Consider the following 24,254-nt stretch of genomic DNA (forward strand, 5'->3'; position numbering starts at 1 on the left):
CACACTTTCACACTCCAAGACAGCAGGGGTCAGAGTTTCATTCGATGGAAATCGCTTCGGTCCCGCTTGCATCTATTTGATGATGTGGTTTTCTACACCGAGTTACTTCCGCCTAGGTGTTTCCCTGTGACTGGAAGTTAAGTTCAAACTGATCCGACCGATACAATACTGGAAATATTACGGCTATGATAGTCTATCTTTCCTTCTCCGAAGAGTGTTTGTCAGCGATAGTCGCCACGGAACAGTACAGTTAAGTTATTTAGCAGGCTAACTAGCCACGGTAGCTAGCCACTCTCTCCTTACTGCAGGTGTTTGTCTATGCTTCAGGGAATGGGAGAATGGATTGTCTATGTGAAATAATTCACTGCCTGGTTGCATTGGCAGTGGCTGCTTTGATCGTGGTAAGTGGTACACTTGCTACAGTATTTGTCTAACCGGTAATGTTGTGTATGTCCAAGTCTTGTTCATGTTATTGAGCTGTCAGAATGAGGTAGAGGGCACTTCTGTGTGCATCCAATCAATCAATCAATCAATCATAGCTTTGAATACTATTTAATATGCCTAATAGTCTTTGTTTACATATTGACAAGAATATAGAATCAACGGAACCAAAACGGACAGACAGAACAATCTAGAACCTGATTCTTAACTCTGTTGTGATTCTATTTGACAGGTGCTGCTGGTAGCCCACCTGACTGCCGGGATGGTGGACCTGAAACGCCATGAGAAGGAGACGCTGTTCCCGACCGCGACTGGAGAGGAGGAGTCCTTCCCCAGCCTTCAGGACCCCAGCTCCCTGGAGCTGTCTGTAATAGTGCCTGCCTATAATGAGGAGCTACGAAGTGAGTCACAGACGGGCAGATAGACAGAAAGCTCTCTGGTAGTGCCTGCTCACAACGAGGGGCTAGAAGTGGGTGGGCAGACAGAGGCATACACACACACACATTTCCCCTGAACATGTTTCCTCTTAGGAGTTAAAGGTGGATGAGACAGTAGGATCATATTCAGTGCTAGCCTTATAATAACAGATTGTCACAACAGATTGCAACAACAGCTTTCATTGCCTTGCAGCTAGTGACTAGCGTCAATCTTGGCTTCGATGATTCTTTTGCCCGACTTATACCTGGGATAGACTGCGTTCACACAGGCAGCCCAATACTGATAATGTATCACTAATAATTAGTATTTTGACCATTCAGATCAGCTATTTCAATTGAGCCAAATATCAGAATTGGGCTGCCTGTGTAAACGCAGCCGTAGACTACATATGTGTGACCTGGTCTATGTATTTTGCCGTTGCAGTGCCTGTGATGATGGAGGAAGCTATGGGATACCTGGAGAACAGACAGGTGAGTGGCCACTCCCACTGTTAGGAATGGAAGTAAGAAGCAACAATATGATCATGGAGGGACAGTGTGTGCAGGATTTTGTTCCAAATTAGTCTTTTGACCAATCAGATCAGCTCAGAAAAAGATCTCTGGTAAAAAAAAAAGATCTGATGTGATTGGTGAAAAAAACAACTAGTGGAAAAAATATTAGAATTTGGCTGCCTGTGTAAACACAGCCTTTTTAGTTGATAAATTTAATAATGAGTTAGGGCTCTAAACTGTTCACGTTGTGAAGTCAACAACCAGCGGTGAAAATCATTATTCTGTCATTGTTCAAAGTAGCCACCAGATGGCAGTAATGATTTACAATTAAATGTGTTGGTTTGTTGACCCATCCCCTCTTTTTAGTTAAAGTTTCAATGTTTTCCTTTATGAAATTGCAGACTGCAAACACTCTCTGAAATACTTGATGTTAACCGACTAAAATAATCCAGAGACAGGTTATATTTAATGTGACTAAAATAATAAATATTGATACGATCAAAACAAAGAATATATATAAGAAAAAGAACATCAAAATATTGTTCTCTCTCTCTCTCTCTCCTGTCTCTCTCTCTCCTGTCTCTCTCTCTCCTGTCTCTCTCTCTCTCCTGTCTCTCTCTCTCAATTCAATAAAACTGACTTTATTGACATGGCAAGTTCATTATTACTTACATTGTCAAAGTATTCATATAGGATAAAATATATAAATAAAAATGTTGGGACCAACAGCAATAATAATAGTAGTAGTGGACATGGGATTACCATTAACAACAATTACAACAACAATATTAATGAGAACAACAATACATTAAAGCAATGGTAGTAGACCAGTGTCAACATGACTGAGAAGACACATGACCTGGTATGAAAGACAAAACAAAACATGGTGGGAAATATTATCGACATTACATTGCACTTTTCACTCGCTGTCCCTCAAGTTGTGGCAGGGGGACACATATTTGGCTGCCGAAACAGCACATTTTGGCTTTTCACCTAATAAATATTCAATTTTTTTTCTTATTTTTATTTTTTTTATAGTTTCAAATTCTTTGTGTTGAATTAGAACTTTGGGAAATAAATATTATCTTAGGTCTGAGTATTTGTCACAGTGTAATAGGAAATCTCTCTCTCCCTACAGAAACAGCAGCCGTTGTTTACCTATGAGGTCATTGTGGTGGACGACGGCAGCAGTGACCAAACAACAGAGGTACCACCGTGACGATCTGTTATAAACACTGTTGTTGTTGTTGTTGACAGCGATTTGTCTTTCAGAAATATTGTTCCTCCATATAAAATGGTAGAATCGGACCCCGTTTTCGAGGGTTTGAAGAATGTATGTTTTTGTAAGAGAGTAATAGTTTTTAACGTGTTGGCCCTGTCTTCCCAGGGTGCCTTGCAGGACACCAGGACATGTATAGGTAAAATAGTAAAGTGTACGTATTGGCGTTGTCCTTCCCAGGTTGCCTTGCGGTACACCAGAAAGTATGGCGCAGACAAAGTCAGAGTTCTGACCCTGGTGAAAAACAGAGGGAAAGGAGGGGCCGTCAGGATGGTGAGACACACACGCAGACACGCACACACACACACACACACACACGCAGACACACGCACACACACGCAGACACACGCGCACACGCAGACACACACGCACACACGCGCACACACGCACGATGGTGAGAGCTCTGCTTGTAAATTTAGAGATATTTAATTCTCTATCTCTGCTCACTGCCTCATTTAAAATCAGGCTATTATCTTGAATGTAGTAACTCCGTACTGCCTTTGACAACAGAATGCCGTTCACCACAACTGTCACATTCAACTTAGAATTGTGTGTGTGTGTCTGCGTGTGTCTGCGTGTGTGTCAGGGTACTCTGAGTTCCAGAGGGAAGCTGATATTGATGGCGGACGCGGACGGAGCCACTAAGTTTGCAGACGTGGAGAAGGTGGAGGCCGGCCTTCATGACGTAAACATCAAACCAGTGGGTGTTATGATTCTTTATGTTGTCTAGAATATACATGTAATTTCCCTGACTATAACGTTTCTGTTTTGACCAGAGTCCTGTTCTACCAAACAGGTTTGACGAGTTAGCCAGGTAGCTTTGGTAAACTCTTTTGAGTTCAACTCAGGATAACTCAGGATAAGCCATGAAAGTGGCTCATCTTTTAGCCAGGGACGTTTCTATGGCAACGAATCCTTCAGAATGATCCTGCTCTGGGTACTGACTGACTCAGGGCTAACTCCGTTTATCCTGAATGAAGTGTCTGAGCCACAAGTTGGGGACCAATGAAATCAGATTCCCTCCCTCTCACAGAGATATTATTATCGTCAAGATGACTGATTCACATGTTTTATTCATCAATTGTTTTTTTTTTATGTGTAAAGAAATTGTAATGTTAAAATGCCAATCACGTTGTCTCCAGAGTGGTGTAACCATCTAAGGCATCTCAGTGCCAGAGGCGTCGCTACAGACCCGGGTTCGATCTCAGGCTGTATCACTGGCCGTGATTGGAAGTCCCATAGGGCGGGGCATAATTGGCTGAGCGTGGTCCGGGTTAGAGGAGAGTTTGGCCGGGGGGACTTTACTTAGCTCACCGCGCTCTAGCGACTCTGTGTGGTGGTTTGAGGGCGCCTGCAGGTTTCCTCCGACACATTGATGCGAGTGGCTTCCGGGTTAAGTGTGGTGTTAGGAAGCCTGGTTCGGTGGGTTTCAGAGGCAGTGTGACAAGATTGAAATTGGGGAGAAAAAATGGGTCAAAAAATAACTATCACATTTTACTAAGGACAGCATTTGCTTTCCCAACTACGTATTACAGATTGTATTTTGACATTTGCGACGGGCAAAGTAATAGCCTGCCGAATCTGCAAGATAACTTTTTTGGCACAAATGAAGCTGTGGCTACTGACACATCCGTGGAGTGACGTTTCGGCTTTGTCTCAATAAAGAGTTTGGCGTTCAACTAGCCATGTGTGACAGGCACGCTCAGTTCCAAGTCTGCTAGAATTAATGGCAGACGTAGCAAGCAATATCTACTGTCGTAGTACGGATGAAGCCTGAGCTCGAATGGCTAACTGAAGCGGAAGATGGCTAACTGAAGCGGAAGATGGCTAGCGGACTCTGGCTAACTGAAGCGGAAGCTGGCTAGCGGAAGCTGGCTAACTGAAGCTGGCTAGCGGAAGCTGGCTAACTGAAGCGGAAGCTGGCTAACTGAATCTGGCTAACTGAAGCTGAAGCTGGCTAACTGAAGCTGGCTAACTGAAGCTGAAGCTGGCTAGCTGAAGCTGGCTAACTGAAGCAGAAGCTTGCTCTGGTCTATTGACTTCAATCGCGGATTACAAAGGAAAACCAGCCACGTCACGGACACCGACGTGTTGCTCACGGACAAGCTAAACGCCTTCTTCGCCCACTTTGAGGATAACACAATGCCACCGACGTGGCCTGCTACCAAAGACTGTGGGCTCTCATTCTCCGTGGCCGACGTGAGTAAGACATTTAAGCATGTTAACCCTCGCAATGCTGCCGGTCCAGACTGCATCCCTAGTCGATTCCTGGAGTGGCTGGAGTGTTTACGGAAATATTCAATCTCTCCCTATCCCAGTCTACTGTCCCCACTTGCTTCAAGATGTCCACCATTGTTCCTGTACCCAAGAAAGCGAAAGGTAACTGAACTAAATTACTATCGCCCCGTAGCACTCCCTTCTGTCATCATGAAGTGTTTTGAGAGGCAAGTCAAGGATCATATCACCTCTACCTTACCTGGCACCCTAGACCCACTTCAATTTGCTTACCGCCCCAATAGATCCACCGACGCACTACATACTACCCTATCCCATCTGGACAAGAAGAATCCCTATATAAGAATGCTGTTCATTGACGACAGCTCAGCCTTCAACACCATAGTACTATCCAGGCTCATCATTTAGCTTGGGGCCTTGGGTCTGAACCCCACCCTATGCAACTGGGTCCTGGACTTCCTGACGGGCCACCCCCAGGTGGTTAAGTTAGGAAATAACACATTTTCTTTGCTTATCCTCAACACAGGGGCCCCACAAGGGTGTGTGCGCAGCCCTTTCCTGTACTCCTTGTTCACCCATGACTGCGTGGCCACGCACCCCTCCAACTCAATCATCAAGTTTGCAGACGACACAACGGTAGAATGCCTGATTACCAACGATGACGAGACTGCCTACAGGGAGGAGGTGAGGGCCCTGCCAGAGTGGTGCCAGGAAAATAACCTCTCCCTCAACATCAACAAAATGAAGGAGCTGGTCGTAGAGGGGGCACGCAGCAGAGGGGGCACGCCCCTATCCACATTAACAGGACCGCAGTGGAGAAGGTGAAAAGCTTCAAGTTTCTTGGCGTACACATCATTGACAATCTGCGCCTCTTCAACCTCAGGAGGCTAAAGAAATTCTGCTTGGCACCTAAGACCCTCACAAGCTTTTACAGATGCACAATTGAGAGCATCCTGTCGGGCTGTATCACCGCCTGGTACGACAACTGCACCGTCCTCAACCGCAGGGCTCTCCATAGGGTGGTACGGTCATCCCAAAACATCACTGGGGGCACACTGCCTGCCCTCCATGACACCTACAGCACCCAATGTCACAGGAAGGCCGAAAAGATCAGGTGCGTCAAAGCTGGGACCGAGAGACTGAAAAACAGCTTCTTTTTCAAGGCCGTCAGACTGTTAAATAGCCATCGTTGGGCGGCTTCCACCCGGTTACTCAACCCTGCACCTTAGAGGCTGCTGCTCTATGTACATAGACATGGAATCACTGGTCACATTAATAATGTTTACATACTGCTTTACTCACTTATATAACTACTGTCTATACACACCATCCTATATAACTACTGTCTATACACACCATCCCATATAACTACTGTCTATACACACCATCCCATATAACTACTGTCTATACACACCATCCCGTATAACTACTGTCTATACACACCATCCCGTATAACTACTGTCTATACACACCATCCCGTATAACTACTGTCTATACACACCATCCCGTATAACTACTGTCTATACACACCATCCTATATAACTACTGTCTATACACACCATCCTATATAACTACTGTCTATACACACCATCCTATATAACTACTGTCTATACACTGTCGTGGAAATTTCCTCTATTTACCAAATCATGAGAGCAAACCAGACACAAGTCAGAGTTAGTTATCAAAGTCCATCTTTAATTATATGAGCTCTATCACAAACCCTGTGACTCTCAGATCAATTCAGTGTCTATCAATGAATTCTCCGAGAGTCCCTTACACATTTCAACTGAGATCCTTTATAGCAGAGACACACAGGATAAAAAAGCATCGGCATAATTCATCGTTCAGCTTTGTCTCCTTTCTCAAACTCAGAACCATAAACCAATCCTCCATATCAACAGGCATATATCAAATCCATCCTATCTTGACAAGATCACAGAGACACACTGACTGGCACACAGACATCGTGGAGCCAAGAGATGCAAAATAACATTCTGATGAGAAGTAGCTTACAAATATATGATGAATTTAAAACATCTTACCTATGTTACCAACTAATTCTGATTATTCCCCAACAACGCTCATACAGGATAACTTATATATCCTAGCTTCTCTTTATCAGGCATATACTATACTGTCTATACACACCATCCTATATAACTGCTGTATATACTGTCTATACACACCATCCTATATAACTGCTGTCTATACACACCATCCTATATAACTACTGTCTATACACACCATCCTGTATAACTACTGTCTATACTGTCTATACACACCATCCTATATAACTGCTGTCTATACACACCATCCTATATAACTGCTGTCTATACACACCATCCTATATAACTGCTGTCTATACACACCATCCTATATAACTGCTGTCTATACACACCATCCTATATAACTGCTGTCTATACACACCATCCTATATAACTGCTGTCTATACACACCATCCTATATAACTGCTGTCTATACACACCATCCTATATAACTGCTGTCTATACACACCATCCTATATAACTGCTGTCTATACACACCATCCTATATAACTGCTGTCTATACACACCATCCTATATAACTACTGTCTATACTGTCTATACACACCATCCTATATAACTGCTGTATATACTGTCTATACACACCATCCTATATAACTACTATCTATACTGTCTATACACACCATCCTATATATAACTGCTGTCTATACACACCATCCTATATAACTGCTGTCTATACACACCATCCTATATAACTGCTGTCTATACACACCATCCTATATAACTACTGTCTATACACACCATCCTATTATAACGACTGTCTATACACACCATCCTATATAACGACTGTCTATACACACCATCCTATATAACTGCTGTCTATACACACCATCCTATATAACTGCTGTCTATACACACCATCCTATATAACTGCTGTCTATACACACCATCCTATATAACTACTGTCTATACACACCATCCTATATAACTACTGTCTATACACACCATCCTATATAACTACTGTCTATACACACCATCCTATATAACTGCTGTCTATACACACCATCCTATATAACTGCTGTCTATACACACCATCCTATATAACTGCTGTCTATACACACCATCCTATATAACTGCTGTCTATACACACCATCCTATATAACTGCTGTCTATACACACCATCCTATATAACTGCTGTCTATACACACCATCCTATATAACTGCTGTCTATACACACCATCCTATATAACTACTGTCTATACACACCATCCTATATATAACTACTGTCTATACTGTCTATACACACCATCCTATAAAACTACTGTCTATATACACCATCCTATAAAACTACTCTCTATACACACCATCCTATATAACTACTGTCTATACTGTCTATATACACCATCCTATATAACTACTGTCTATTCACACCATCCTATATAACGACTGTCTATACACACCATCCTATATAACTACTGTCAATACACACCATCCTATATAACTACTGTCTATACACACCATCCTATATCACTACTGTCTATACACACCATCCTATATAACTACTGTCGATACACACCATCCTATATAACTACTGTCTATACACACCATCCTGTTTAACTACTGTCTATACTGTCTATTCACACCATCCTATATAACTACTGTCTATACTGTCTATTCACACCATCCTATATAACTACTGTCTATACACACCATCCTATATAACTACAGTCTATACACACCATCCTATATAACTACAGTCTATACACACCATCCTATATAACTACTGTCCATACACACCATCCTATATAACTACTGTCTATACACACCATCCTATATAACTACTGTCTATACACACCATCCTATATAACTACTGTCTATACACACCATCCTATATAACTACTGTCTATACACACCATCCTATATAACTACTGTCTATACACACCATCCTATATAACTACTGTCTATACACACCATCCTATATAACTACTGTCTATACACACCATCCTATATAACTACTGTCTATACGCACCATCCTATATAACTACTGTCTATACGCACCATCCTATATAACTACTGTCTATACGCACCATCCTATATAACTACTGTCTATACGCACCATCCTATATAACTACTGTCTATACGCACCATCCTATATAACTACTGTCTATACGCACCATCCTATATAACTACTGTCTATACGCACCATCCTATATAACTACTGTCTATACGCACCATCCTATATAACTACTGTCTATACGCACCATCCTATATAACTACTGTCTATACACACCATCCTATATAACTACTGTCTATACACACCATCCTATATAACTACTGTCTATACACACCATCCTATATAACTACTGTCTATACACACCATCCTATATAACTACTGTCTATACACACCATCCTATATAACTACTGTCTATACACACCATCCTATATAACTACTGTCTATACACACCATCCTATATAACTACTGTCTATACACACCATCCTATATAACTACTGTCTATACACACCATCCTATATAACTACTGTCTATACACACCATCCTATATAACTACTGTCTATACACACCATCCTATATAACTACTGTCTATACACACCATCCTATATAACTACTGTCTATACACACCATCCTATATAACTACTGTCTATACACACCATCCTATATAACTACTGTCTATACACACCATCCTATATAACTACTGTCTATACACACCATCCTATATAACTACTGTCTATACACACCATCCTATATAACTACTGTCTATACACACCATCCTATATAACTACTGTCTATACACACCATCCTATATAACTACTGTCTATACACACCATCCTATATAACTACTGTCTATACACACCATCCTATATAACTACTGTCTATACACACCATCCTATATAACTACTGTCTATACACACCATCCTATATAACTACTGTCTATACACACCATCCTATATAACTACTGTCTATACACACCATCCTATATAACTACTGTCTATACACACCATCCTATATAACTACTGTCTATACACACCATCCTATATAACTGCTGTCTATACACACCATCCTATATAACTGCTGTCTATACACACCATCCTATATAACTGCTGTCTATACACACCATCCTATATAACTGCTGTCTATACACACCATCCTATATAACTGCTGTCTATACACACCATCCTATATAACTGCTGTCTATACACACCATCCTATATAACTGCTGTCTATACACACCATCCTATATAACTGCTGTCTATACACACCATCCTATATAACTGCTGTCTATACACACCATCCTATATAACTACTGTCTATACACACCATCCTATATATAACTACTGTCTATACTGTCTATACACACCATCCTATAAAACTACTGTCTATATACACCATCCTATAAAACTACTCTCTATACACACCATCCTATATAACTACTGTCTATACTGTCTATATACACCATCCTATATAACTACTGTCTATTCACACCATCCTATATAACGACTGTCTATACACACCATCCTATATAACTACTGTCAATACACACCATCCTATATAACTACTGTCCATACACACCATCCTATATAACTACTGTCTATACACACCATCCTATATAACTACTGTCTATACACACCATCCTATATAACTACTGTCTATACACACCATCCTATATAACTACTGTCTATACACACCATCCTATATAACTACTGTCTATACACACCATCCTATATAACTACTGTCTATACACACCATCCTATATAACTACTGTCTATACACACCATCCTATATAACTACTGTCTATACACACCATCCTATATAACTACTGTCTATACACACCATCCTATATAACTACTGTCTATACACACCATCCTATATAACTACTGTCTATACACACCATCCTATATAACTACTGTCTATACACACCATCCTATATAACTACTGTCTATACACACCATCCTATATAACTACTGTCTATACACACCATCCTATATAACTACTGTCTATACACACCATCCTATATAACTACTGTCTATACACACCATCCTATATAACTACTGTCTATACACACCATCCTATATAACTACTGTCTATACACACCATCCTATATAACTACTGTCTATACACACCATCCTATATAACTACTGTCTATACACACCATCCTATATAACTACTGTCTATACACACCATCCTATATAACTACTGTCTATACACACCATCCTATATAACTACTGTCTATACACACCATCCTATATAACTACTGTCTATACACACCATCCTATATAACTACTGTCTATACACACCATCCTATATAACTACTGTCTATACACACCATCCTATATAACTACTGTCTATACACACCATCCTATATAACTACTGTCTATACACACCATCCTATATAACTACTGTCTATACACACCATCCTATATAACTACTGTCTATACACACCATCCTATATAACTACTGTCTATACACACCATCCTATATAACTACTGTCTATACACACCATCCTATATAACTACTGTCTATACACACCATCCTATATAACTACTGTCTATACACACCATCCTATATAACTACTGTCTATACACACCATCCTATATAACTACTGTCTATACACACCATCCTATATAACTACTGTCTATACACACCATCCTATATAACTACTGTCTATACACACCATCCTATATAACTACTGTCTATACACACCATCCTATATATAACTACTGTCTATACACACCATCCTATATATAACTACTGTCTATACACACCATTCTATATAACTACTGTCTATACACACCATCCTATATAACTGCTGTCTATACACACCATCCTATATAACTACTGTCTATACACACCATCCTATATAACTACTGTCTATACACACCATCCTATATAACTACTGTCTATACACACCATCCTGTTTAACTACTGTCTATACTGTCTATACACACCATCCTGTTTAACTACTGTCTATACTGTCTATACACACCATCCTATATAACTACTGTCTATACACACCATCCTATATAACTACTGTCTATACACACCATCCTATATAACTACTGTCTATACACACCATCCTATATAACTACTGTCTATACACACCATCCTATATAACTACTGTCTATACACACCATCCTATATAACTACTGTCTATACTGTCTATACACACCATCCTATATAACTACTGTCTATACTGTCTATACACACCATCCTATATAACTACTGTCTATAAACACCATCCTATATAACTACTGTCTATACACACCATCCTATATAACTACTGTCTATACACACCATCCTATATAACTACTGTCTATACACACCATCCTATATAACGACTGTCTATACATACCATCCTATATCACTGTCTATACACACCATCCTATATAACTACTGTCTATACACACCATCCTATATAACTACTGTCGATACACACCATCCTATATAACTACTGTCTATACACACCATCCTATATAACTACTGTCGATACACACCATCCTATATAACTGCTGTCTATACACACCATCCTATATAACTACTGTCTATACACACCATCCTATATAACGACTGTCTATACATACCATACTATATCACTGTCTATACACACCATCCTATATAACTACTGTCTATACACACCATCCTATATAACTACTGTCGATACACACCATCCTATATAACTACTGTCTATACACACCATCCTATATAACTACTGTCTATACACACCATCCTGTTTAACTACTGTCTATACTGTCTATTCACACCATCCTATATAACTACTGTCTATACACACCATCCTGTTTAACTACTGTCTATACTGTCTATAAACACCATCCTATATAACTACTGTCTATACACACCATCCTGTTTAACTACTGTCTCTACTGTCTATAAACACCATCCTATATAACTACTGTCTATAAACACCATCCTATATAACTACTGTCTATACACACCATCCTATATAACTACTGTCTATACACACCATCCTATATAACTACTGTCTATACTGTCTATTCACACCATCCTATATAACTACTGTCTATACACACCATCCTATATAACTACTGTCTATACACACCATCCTATATAACTACTGTCTATACACACCATCCTATATAACTACTGTCTATACACACCATCCTATATAACTACTGTCTATACACACCATCCTATATAACTACTGTCTATACACACCATCCTATATAACTACTGTCTATACACACCATCCTATATAACTACTGTCTATACACACCATCCTATATAACTACTGTCTATACACACCATCCTATATAACTACTGTCTATACACACCATCCTATATAACTACTGTCTATACACACCATCCTATATAACTACTGTCTATACACACCATCCTATATAACTACTGTCTATACACACCATCCTATATAACTACTGTCTATACACACCATCCTATATAACTACTGTCTATACACACCATCCTCTATAACTACTGTCTATACACACCATCCTCTATAACTACTGTCTATACACACCATCCTCTATAACTACTGTCTATACACACCATCCTCTATAACTACTGTCTATACACACCATCCTCTATAACTACTGTCTATACACACCATCCTCTATAACTACTGTCTATACACACCATCCTCTATAACTACTGTCTATACACACCATCCTCTATAACTACTGTCTATACACACCATCCTCTATAACTACTGTCTATACACACCATCCTCTATAACTACTGTCTATACACACCATCCTCTATAACTACTGTCTATACACACCATCCTCTATAACTACTGTCTATACACACCATCCTATATAACTACTGTCTATACTGTCTATTCACACCATCCTATATAACTACTGTCTATACACACCATCCTATATAACTACTGTCTATACACACCATCCTCTATAACTACTGTCTATACACACCATCCTCTATAACTACTGTCTATACACACCATCCTCTATAACTACTGTCTATACACACCATCCTCTATAACTATTGTCTATACACACCATCCTATATAACTACTGTCTATACTGTCTATTCACACCATCCTATATAACTACTGTCTATACACACCATCCTATATAACTACTGTCTATACACACCATCCTATATAACTACTGTCTATACACACCATCCTATAAAACTACTGTCTATACCCACCATCCTATATAACTACTGTCTATACACACCACCCTATATAACTACTGTCTATACTGTCTATACACACCATCCTATATAACTACTGTCTATACACACCATCCTATATAACTACTGTCTATACACACCATCCTATATAACTACTGTCTATACACACCATCCTATATAACTACTGTCTATACACACCATCCTATATAACTACTGTCTATACACACCATCCTATATAACTACTGTCTATACACACCATCCTATATAACTACTGTCTATACACACCATCCTATATAACTACTGTCTATACACACCATCCTATATAACTACTGTCTATACACACCATCCTATATAACTACTGTCTATACACACCATCCTATATAACTACTGTCTATACACACCATCCTATATAACTACTGTCTATACACACCATCCTATATAACTACTGTCTATACACACCATCCTGTTTAACTACTGTCTATACACACCATCCTGTTTAACTACTGTCTATACTGTCTATACACACCATCCTATATAACTACTGTCTATACACACCATCCTATATAACTACTGTCTATACACACCATCCTATATAACTACTGTCTATACACACCATCCTATATAACTACTGTCTATACTGTCTATACACACCATCCTCTATAACTACTGTCTATACTGTCTATACACACCATCCTATATAACTACTGTCTATACTGTCTATACACACCATCCTATATAACTACTGTCTATACTGTCTATACACACCATCCTATATAACTACTGTCTATAAACACCATCCTATATAACTACTGTCTATACACACCATCCTATATAACTACTGTCTATACACACCATCCTATATAACTACTGTCTATACACACCATCCTATATAACTACTGTCTATACATACCATCCTATATCACTGTCTATACACACCATCCTATATAACTACTGTCTATACACACCATCCTATATAACTACTGTCGATACACACCATCCTATATAACTACTGTCTATACACACCATCCTATATAACTACTGTCGATACACACCATCCTATATAACTGCTGTCTATACACACCATCCTATATAACTACTGTCTATACACACCATCCTATATAACGACTGTCTATACATACCATACTATATCACTGTCTATACACACCATCCTATATAACTACTGTCTATACACACCATCCTATATAACTACTGTCGATACACACCATCCTATATAACTACTGTCTATACACACCATCCTATATAACTACTGTCTATACACACCATCCTATATAACTACTGTCTATACACACCATCCTGTTTAACTACTGTCTATACTGTCTATTCACACCATCCTATATAACTACTGTCTATACACACCATCCTGTTTAACTACTGTCTATACTGTCTATAAACACCATCCTATATAACTACTGTCTATACACACCATCCTGTTTAACTACTGTCTCTACTGTCTATAAACACCATCCTATATAACTACTGTCTATAAACACCATCCTATATAACTACTGTCTATACACACCATCCTATATAACTACTGTCTATACACACCATCCTATATAACTACTGTCTATACTGTCTATTCACACCATCCTATATAACTACTGTCTATACACACCATCCTATATAACTACTGTCTATACACACCATCCTATATAACTACTGTCTATACACACCATCCTATATAACTACTGTCTATACACACCATCCTATATAACTACTGTCTATACACACCATCCTATATAACTACTGTCTATACACACCATCCTATATAACTACTGTCTATACACACCATCCTATATAACTACTGTCTATACACACCATCCTATATAACTACTGTCTATACACACCATCCTATATAACTACTGTCTATACACACCATCCTATATAACTACTGTCTATACACACCATCCTCTATAACTACTGTCTATACACACCATCCTCTATAACTACTGTCTATACACACCATCCTCTATAACTACTGTCTATACACACCATCCTCTATAACTACTGTCTATACACACCATCCTCTATAACTACTGTCTATACACACCATCCTCTATAACTACTGTCTATACACACCATCCTCTATAACTACTGTCTATACACACCATCCTCTATAACTACTGTCTATACACACCATCCTCTATAACTACTGTCTATACACACCATCCTCTATAACTACTGTCTATACACACCATCCTCTATAACTACTGTCTATACACACCATCCTCTATAACTACTGTCTATACACACCATCCTCTATAACTACTGTCTATACACACCATCCTCTATAACTACTGTCTATACACACCATCCTCTATAACTACTGTCTATACACACCATCCTCTATAACTACTGTCTATACACACCATCCTCTATAACTACTGTCTATACACACCATCCTCTATAACTACTGTCTATACACACCATCCTCTATAACTACTGTCTATACACACCATCCTCTATAACTACTGTCTATACACACCATCCTCTATAACTACTGTCTATACACACCATCCTCTATAACTACTGTCTATACACACCATCCTCTATAACTACTGTCTATACACACCATCCTCTATAACTATTGTCTATACACACCATCCTATATAACTACTGTCTATACTGTCTATTCACACCATCCTATATAACTACTGTCTATACACACCATCCTATATAACTACTGTCTATACACACCATCCTATATAACTACTGTCTATACACACCATCCTATAAAACTACTGTCTATACCCACCATCCTATATAACTACTGTCTATACACACCACCCTATATAACTACTGTCTATACTGTCTATACACACCATCCTATATAACTACTGTCTATACACACCATCCTATATAACTACTGTCTATACACACCATCCTATATAACTACTGTCTATACACACCATCCTATATAACTACTGTCTATACACACCATACTATATAACGACTGTCTATACACACCATCCTATATAACTACTGTCTATACACACCATCCTATATAACTACTGTCTATACACACCATCCTATATAACTACTGTCTATACACACCACCCTATATAACTACTGTCTATACACACCATCCTATATAACTACTGTCTATACACACCATCCTATATAACTACTGTCTATACACACCATCCTAAATAACTACTGTCTATACACACCATCCTATATAACTACTGTCTATACACACCATTCTATATAACTACTGTCTATACTGTCTATACCCACCATCCTATATAACTACTGTCTATACACACCATCCTATATAACTACTGTCTATACTGTCTATACACACCATCCTATATAACTACTGTCTATACACACCATCCTATATAACTACTGTCTATACACACCATCCTATATAACGACTGTCTATACACACCACCCTATATAACTACTGTCTATACACACCATCCTATATAACTACTGTCTATACTGCATTGAACACTCGTCACTTTAATAATGCTTACATAGGGCTTTACTCATCTCATATGTATATGCTGTATTCTATTCTACTGTATTTTATTAATTGCTACTCTGACATTGCTCGTCCTAATATTTATATGTTTCTTAATTCCATTATTTTACTTTTAGATTTGTGTGTATTGTTGTATATTGTTAGATGTTACTGCACTGTTGGAGTTAGGAACACAAGCATTTAACTACACCTGCGATAACATCTGCTAAACATGTGTATGTGACCAATAACATCTGCTAAACATGTGTATGTGACTAATCAAATGTTGATTTGATTTCAATGGGACTTTCTGTATATCTCCCGGTTAAATAACGAAAGGCTGGTGTGTTACAGGAGAACATGGCTATATCCTGTGGGTCCAGAGCACACCTGGAGGAGGAGGCAGTCGCTTCGGTACTGTCTCTCTTTCTCCCATCTCTCTCTCTCTCTCTTTCTCCCATCTCTCTCTCTCTCTCTTTCTCCCATCTCTCTCTCTCTCTCTTTCTCCCATCTCTCTCTCTCTTTCTCTCTTTCTCCCATCTCTCTCATCTTTCTCCCACCTCTTTCTCCCACCTCTTTCTCCCATCTCTCTCTTTCTCCCATCTCCCATCTCTTTCTCCCATCTCTTTCTCCCATCTCTCTCTCTCTTTCTCCCATCTCTCTCATCTTTCTCCCACCTCTTTCTCCCACCTCTTTCTCCCATCTCTCTCTCTTTCTCCCATCTCTCTCATCTTTCTCCCACCTCTTTCTCCCACCTCTTTCTCCCATCTCTCTCTCTTTCTCCCATCTCTCTCTCTTTCTCCCATCTCTCTCTCTCTTTCTCCCATCTCTCTCTCTTTCTCTCTTTCTCCCATCTCTCTCATCTTTCTCCCACCTCTTTCTCCCACCTCTTTCTCCCATCTCTCTCTCTTTCTCCCATCTCTCTCTCTTTCTCCCATCTCTCTCTCGCTTTCTCCCATCTCTCTCTCGCTTTCTCCCATCTCTTTTTGCCATCTCTCTTCACTCACTCACTCTCTCACCTAAGTAACCCTGTGATGAAATGCATAGATGCCCCAAAAAAACAACACACCAAGGTCTTGTAGATGGATTTGTTTTGTTTGTGTTTCCATGTTAGCGGTCCATGTTCCGTACGTTCCTGATGTATGGGTTCCACTTCCTGGTTTGGTTTTTCTGTGTGCGAGGCATCAAGGACACACAGTGTGGCTTCAAGCTCTTCACCCGCGAGGCCGCCCTCAAAACCTTCTCCTCCTTACATGTGGAGCGATGGTAAGGTCCACCCCCCCCAAAACGCTAACTTAACCGCTCACCCAATACCAAAATGTATTGGTGTTTACCCCGTATTGTATTCTACTTAGTTAAAATAATTATCCTCCCTGCATGTGGAGCGATAGTAAGGTCTCTCTCTTTCTTATACCAACGTTTACCTGCTATAAGAAATTCTATACTAACGGGGTAGTTGTAGTTCTATTCTAACCCCTTCAAAAAATTATCTGAAGGAGCAAATTTTACCTCTCATTTATATTTGCAAGTTGTGAATGATGGTTATTACGTAGTAATTCGATGGCTTAATTTAAACAAGAAAACGTATGGGGAAAGTGCAAGACCTTCTCTCTGGCGCAGTGGTCCGGTCTCTCACTTTACGAGAACACTAACTCACAATAACCACAACTTGAATTTGAGTGGAGCAATGGTACGGTCACTCTCTCTGGACGAGACCATTAAGCACACAATCTGTCCTTCAAATAACTACAATTTGAATGAACGGTGCACTGGTATAGGCTCCCTAAACAACTTGATCATGACGGAAAAACAACAAAGTTTACTAGTCAAGGACTAGCACTGAATATGGTGTGATACTGTTCCACAGGGCCTTTGTTGTTCTTGTCGTCGTTGTAAAAACATTGTAACTAGAATGTTGTACTGTTCCACAGGGCCTTTGTTGTTGTTGTTCTTGTCGTCGTTGTAAAAACATTGTAACTAGAATGTTGTACTGTTCCACAGGGCCTTTGTTGTTGTTGTTCTTGTCGTCGTTGTAAAAACATTGTAACTAGGATGTTGTACTGTTCCACAGGGCCTTTGACGTGGAGCTGCTGTATATCGCTCAGTGCTTTCAGATACCCATAGCCGAGGTGGCCGTCAACTGGACTGAGATAGAAGGTAAGTCTGTCAACTAGACTGAGATGTGTGAGTCTCTCATACTTAAACATACACACTAGCGTTGAATATTTCCCCAGTATTTTAAAAATGTTGCATCCCGAGAAAATAAACTTTTCTCCCAGTTAGTCCTGTATTTCCCGACAAAACCGGGAGTGTCATTCTAAAGCAGATAACTGTCTGGATTTGATTAGAGCTTTGATCAGCATGAACATTCTAACCTGATGCTACCTGACTCTGATGATCCCTACATTAAAGATATTTAATGATCCCTACATTAAAGATATTTAGTGATCCCTACGTTAAAGATATTTAGTGATCCCTACGTTAAAGATATTTAGTGATCCCTACGTTAAAGATATTTAGTGATCCCTACGTTAAAGATATTTAGTGATCCCTACGTGAAAGATATTTAGTGATCCCTACGTGAAAGATATTTAGTGATCCCTACGTGAAAGATATTTAGTGATCCCTACGTGAAAGATATTTAGTGATCCCTACGTTAAAGATATTTAGTGATCCCTACGTTAAAGATATTTAATGATCCCTACATTAAAAATGTTTAGTGATCCCTACATTAAAGATATTTCATGAGCCCTACATTAAAGATATTTCATGATCCCTACATGAGCCCTACATTAAAGATATTTAGTGATCCCTACGTTAAAGATATTTAATGATCCCTACGTTAAAGATATTTAATGATCCCTACGTTAAAGATATTTAATGATCCCTACGTTAAAGATATTTAATGATCCCTACGTTAAAAATATTTCATGATCCCTACGTTAAAGATATTTAATGATCACAAGCCCATAAAAGCCAAAATAATTGTGCTGTTATCCAACAGACCTACATGTAGCCTCTTGGGTAAATGAATGAAGCTGGCTCCAGTAGGCTAACGTTTGAGTGTAAACTGTATTATGGTACTGTATTGAATTATACTGTATTATATAGACTGGATTTACGCTTCTCATTCAAACCAGGAAGCTGGGAGAGAACGTGATTATGGTGCAGGACGTGGCGAATTTCATTTAAATTTTGAATTTTTTTGTTTTAATATTTAGTTAGTAGGCTGACTTATTTATATAAATATATATATATATATATATTTTCATAATATTTCCCATAATGCTATTAGCTACCACCTCTTTCTCTCGTTGCTTCATTCTTTCCTCGCTTTCAACTGTTTCATTGCACTTCATCATTCTAATGACATCCTTGAATAATATTGGACTCGGAAATGAGATGTAGACGGTCGATCACTCCTCTTCACGAAGATTGAAGGGTATAGGATAACTGTTACATAGCCTGATGCCATCACACATCCACTCTTCTTACAAACTACCTGGCCTGTGGCCGTGAGTTCTATTGGCTGCTGTATTCAACATTCGGCAAACAAGAACTTGCGTCCCTCTTCCAATAGTCCATGAGTATAAGAAATGTCCAGCAAGCTGTTCAAGTCTCGTCTAGGAACATGAAGGAGAGGGTCCAGTGGGAGCTCAGGTGTGTATTGCACAAGAGACCGAGGCTATAAGTTCGAAGCTTAGCTTAGCCTATGCATAACCCATCATTCACAACAACAACAAAAATGTTGAACATGACGAGATGATGCGTTCATACTGAAATGTGCTGTCTGTCCTCACCCTGAGTGTTGATGATTGATCATGCAGATAGCAGAGATTAGGTCATGACCCGTGGAGAAGACAGATTTATACATTGCGTATAATCTAACAGTTCCGTTTCACAGCATGCTGTTCATATAAATAATTTATCTGTGTGGCTCAGTCGGTAGAGCATGGCGCTTGCAACGCCAAGCGTCGTGGGTTCGATTCCCGCTGGGGCCACCCATATGTAAAAGTAGTGGCCCCAGCCGACTTGTAAGTCGCTTTGGACAGAAGCGTCTGCTAAATGGGATATATATTTATATATATATATAATTGACCGGTTTCTCACAGCTATTTATCCCGGGAAAAGGGAGATGGTTTGTGTGGGGAAATCTCAGTAACCCGGTTACCGCTATTCAACCCTAATACACACACATACGCGCACACAACTGGAGTGAGAGAGGTGAGTTTTAAGGTGGATAATCAGTAGTGTCGTATTCAGTCTTACGTACTGTAGCTTCGAGTTTTAACCTAATCAAACCTGTCTGGGCTGTTTGGGTCGACTTTATTCACGTAGGCCTGAAACATGACTTTCTCTCAGCAATGTGCTGTGAAGTTCTGCAGTGCAGCGGTAACACCCAGACCAAACATGCTGTTCTAGTACATTATAATGTGTTATAAGGTTATAACCCATCTTAACCGCTAGGCTGCCTGCTGGCTTGAGGTGTTATAAGCTGGTTATGTGGTATAATGAAGCTATAAGGCCCGAGGGGGTGGGGTATAAGGCCCGAGGGGGTGGGGTATAAGGCCCGAGGGGGTGGGGTATAAGGCCCGAGGGGTGGGGTATAAGGCCCGAGGGGGTGGGGTATAAGGCCCGAGGGGGTGGGGTATAATGAAGGTATAAGGCCCGAGGGGGTGGGATATAAGGCCCGAGGGGGTGGGGTATAATGAAGGTATAAGGCCCGAGGAGGTGGGATATAAGGCCCGAGGGGGTGGGGTATAAGGCCCGGTGGGGTGGGGTATAAGGAAGCTATAAGGCCCGAGGAGGTGGGGTATAAGGCCCGAGGGGGTGGGGTATAAGGAAGCTATAAGGCCCGAGGAGGTGGGGTATAAGGCCCGAGGGGGTGGGGTATAAGGAAGCTATAAGGCCCGAGGGGGTGGGGTATAAGGCCCGAGGGGGTGGGATATAAGGCCCAAGAGGGTGGGATATAAGGCCCAAGAGGGTGGGGTATAAGGCCCGAGGGGGTGGGGTATAAGGCCCGGTGGGGTGGGGTATAAGGAAGCTATAAGGCCCGAGGGGGTGGGGTATAAGGCCCGGTGGGGTGGGGTATAAGGAAGCTATAAGGCCCGAGGAGGTGGGATATAAGGCCCGAGGGGGTGGGGTATAAGGCCCGGTGGGGTGGGGTATAAGGAAGCTATAAGGCCCGAGGAGGTGGGGTATATGACCAATATACCACAGCTAAGGACTGTTCTTCTTAAGCTCGAGGCAAAGTGGAGTTCAACCTGGACACAGCCCTTAATGTGTCATGTGTTGTTGTAGGGTCCAAGCTGGTGCCAGTGTGGAGCTGGCTACAGATGGGTCGAGACCTGGTGTTCATCCGCCTGCGTTACGTCACTGGTGCCTGGAGACTGGAAAGCCCTCGCAAGACCGACTAGAGCCAATCACATCAGCCCTCGCACAACGGGACAGCCCTCCGATTGGACAGATGAACTTCCTCGTTGGACGGGATTACCGTGAACTCCGTTGTGGGCTGCGGCTCAATAGTCTTGATGTGGCTTGCTCTCCTTGTGTCCTCTCCTCCAGCTGCACTGATCTGACCTAGCAGGTGAAAGCATTGAAGAGAATGCCTACTGGGAGTTTATTTTCACCTGTTCAGCTCTTTAATGTCCTTTGCAGATTGAGGAGAGGAAGCTATTTTTAGACTATTGAGATTTTGGTGGCGGCAGGGTAGCCTAGTGGTTAGAGCGTTGGACTCGTAACCAAAAGGTTGCAAGTTCAAATCCCCGAGCTGACAAGGTACAAATCTGTCGTTCTGCCCCTGAACAGGCAATTAACCCACTGTCCCTAGGCCGTCATTGAAAATGAGAATTTGTTCTTAACTGACTTGCCTGGTTAAATGAAGGTATCAATGGGAGGGCTATGTTCTCTTCCGAACATTGCCATTGGCTGAGAAATCTTTAGATGATTGATTGACAGGTCCCGGTCTGTCCCGCCTATTGCCAGGTTCAGAATACTCGTTTCTTTGCTTCACCTGAAAAAGGGTTTGTGGTGTCCGTGGTAACATGCACATGCCATTGCCACGGTTACAGATACACGCACCACATGATCAATCCGTGTACCATGTTACTCATTTTTTTTTTTTTACATTTCTGTCAAACTGTTTGTGTGGGTGAAGAGTAATGTTGACGGTGTCGCTGAGGGATCAAATGGATCATGTTCTGGTTTTTAGCATGATTTTGGTTAGGTAAAATTGAAGGTGTCATTTTCAATGAGTGTTAATTGGTTGTATAAGTATGTCTGTAATGTAGAAGGACTGAACCAAATTAAATGAAAATCAGCTCTAATGATTAATGTTTTTTTTTTTCTTGATGTAAATTATTATCACATGTTGTAACTGGTAATGTGGCTTAGAAGAAATTAAATGCAAAATATAATTCTAAATATCGTAGTGACCTTAACCCAACAACTTGTCAAGGGGTTAGGATCTCTTTGCATTATGGGTAAGGTGTTGGGTTGACAGTTGCTGTGCCCATTTTTGAGTCTCGTCCAAGGCTGCCCTTCGAATTCTCTACAATAATCACCATATTGTGGAGAATACTGAGGGGTGCCAACCCTGTAATGGTGTAAGGTGAAGTTTCCTCTGATCTTGGGTCAGTTTAGCATTTCCCTGTCTTAACGATTGGGGGAGAGGGAACTGATCCTAGACCTGCACCTAGAGGAGAACACGTCT

General features: G+C 40.3%; 1 protein-coding gene across 1 annotated transcript; it reads left to right on the forward strand.

Annotated features, from left to right (window-relative positions):
* Positions 1 to 107: 107 nt before the first annotated feature.
* alg5 (ALG5 dolichyl-phosphate beta-glucosyltransferase) lies at positions 108 to 23,868 on the forward strand. The gene is made up of 10 exons (XM_064971373.1): positions 108 to 401; positions 674 to 842; positions 1,303 to 1,349; positions 2,509 to 2,577; positions 2,830 to 2,922; positions 3,236 to 3,349; positions 17,897 to 17,956; positions 18,657 to 18,808; positions 19,614 to 19,699; positions 22,844 to 23,868. Exons 1-10 carry the CDS (start codon positions 339 to 341, stop codon positions 22,957 to 22,959), a joined length of 969 nt encoding a protein of 322 aa, XP_064827445.1. The 5' UTR covers positions 108 to 338; the 3' UTR covers positions 22,960 to 23,868.
* Positions 23,869 to 24,254: the final 386 nt, after the last annotated feature.

The sequence above is a fragment of the Oncorhynchus masou genome, chromosome 8 (assembly GCF_036934945.1).
Source record: "Oncorhynchus masou masou isolate Uvic2021 chromosome 8, UVic_Omas_1.1, whole genome shotgun sequence".
NCBI lineage: Eukaryota > Metazoa > Chordata > Actinopteri > Salmoniformes > Salmonidae > Oncorhynchus > Oncorhynchus masou.

Bases quoted from the DNA above. Each gene is read 5' to 3' on its own strand.
- alg5 (XM_064971373.1), top strand. From the start codon at position 339: ATGGATTGTCTATGTGAAATAATTCACTGCCTGGTTGCATTGGCAGTG. The intron at 2,923-3,235 runs GTGAGACACACA...CGTGTGTGTCAG, and splicing joins AAGGAGGGGCCGTCAGGATG to GGTACTCTGAGTTCCAGAGG. The intron at 3,350-17,896 runs GTGGGTGTTATG...GGTGTGTTACAG, and splicing joins ATGACGTAAACATCAAACCA to GAGAACATGGCTATATCCTG.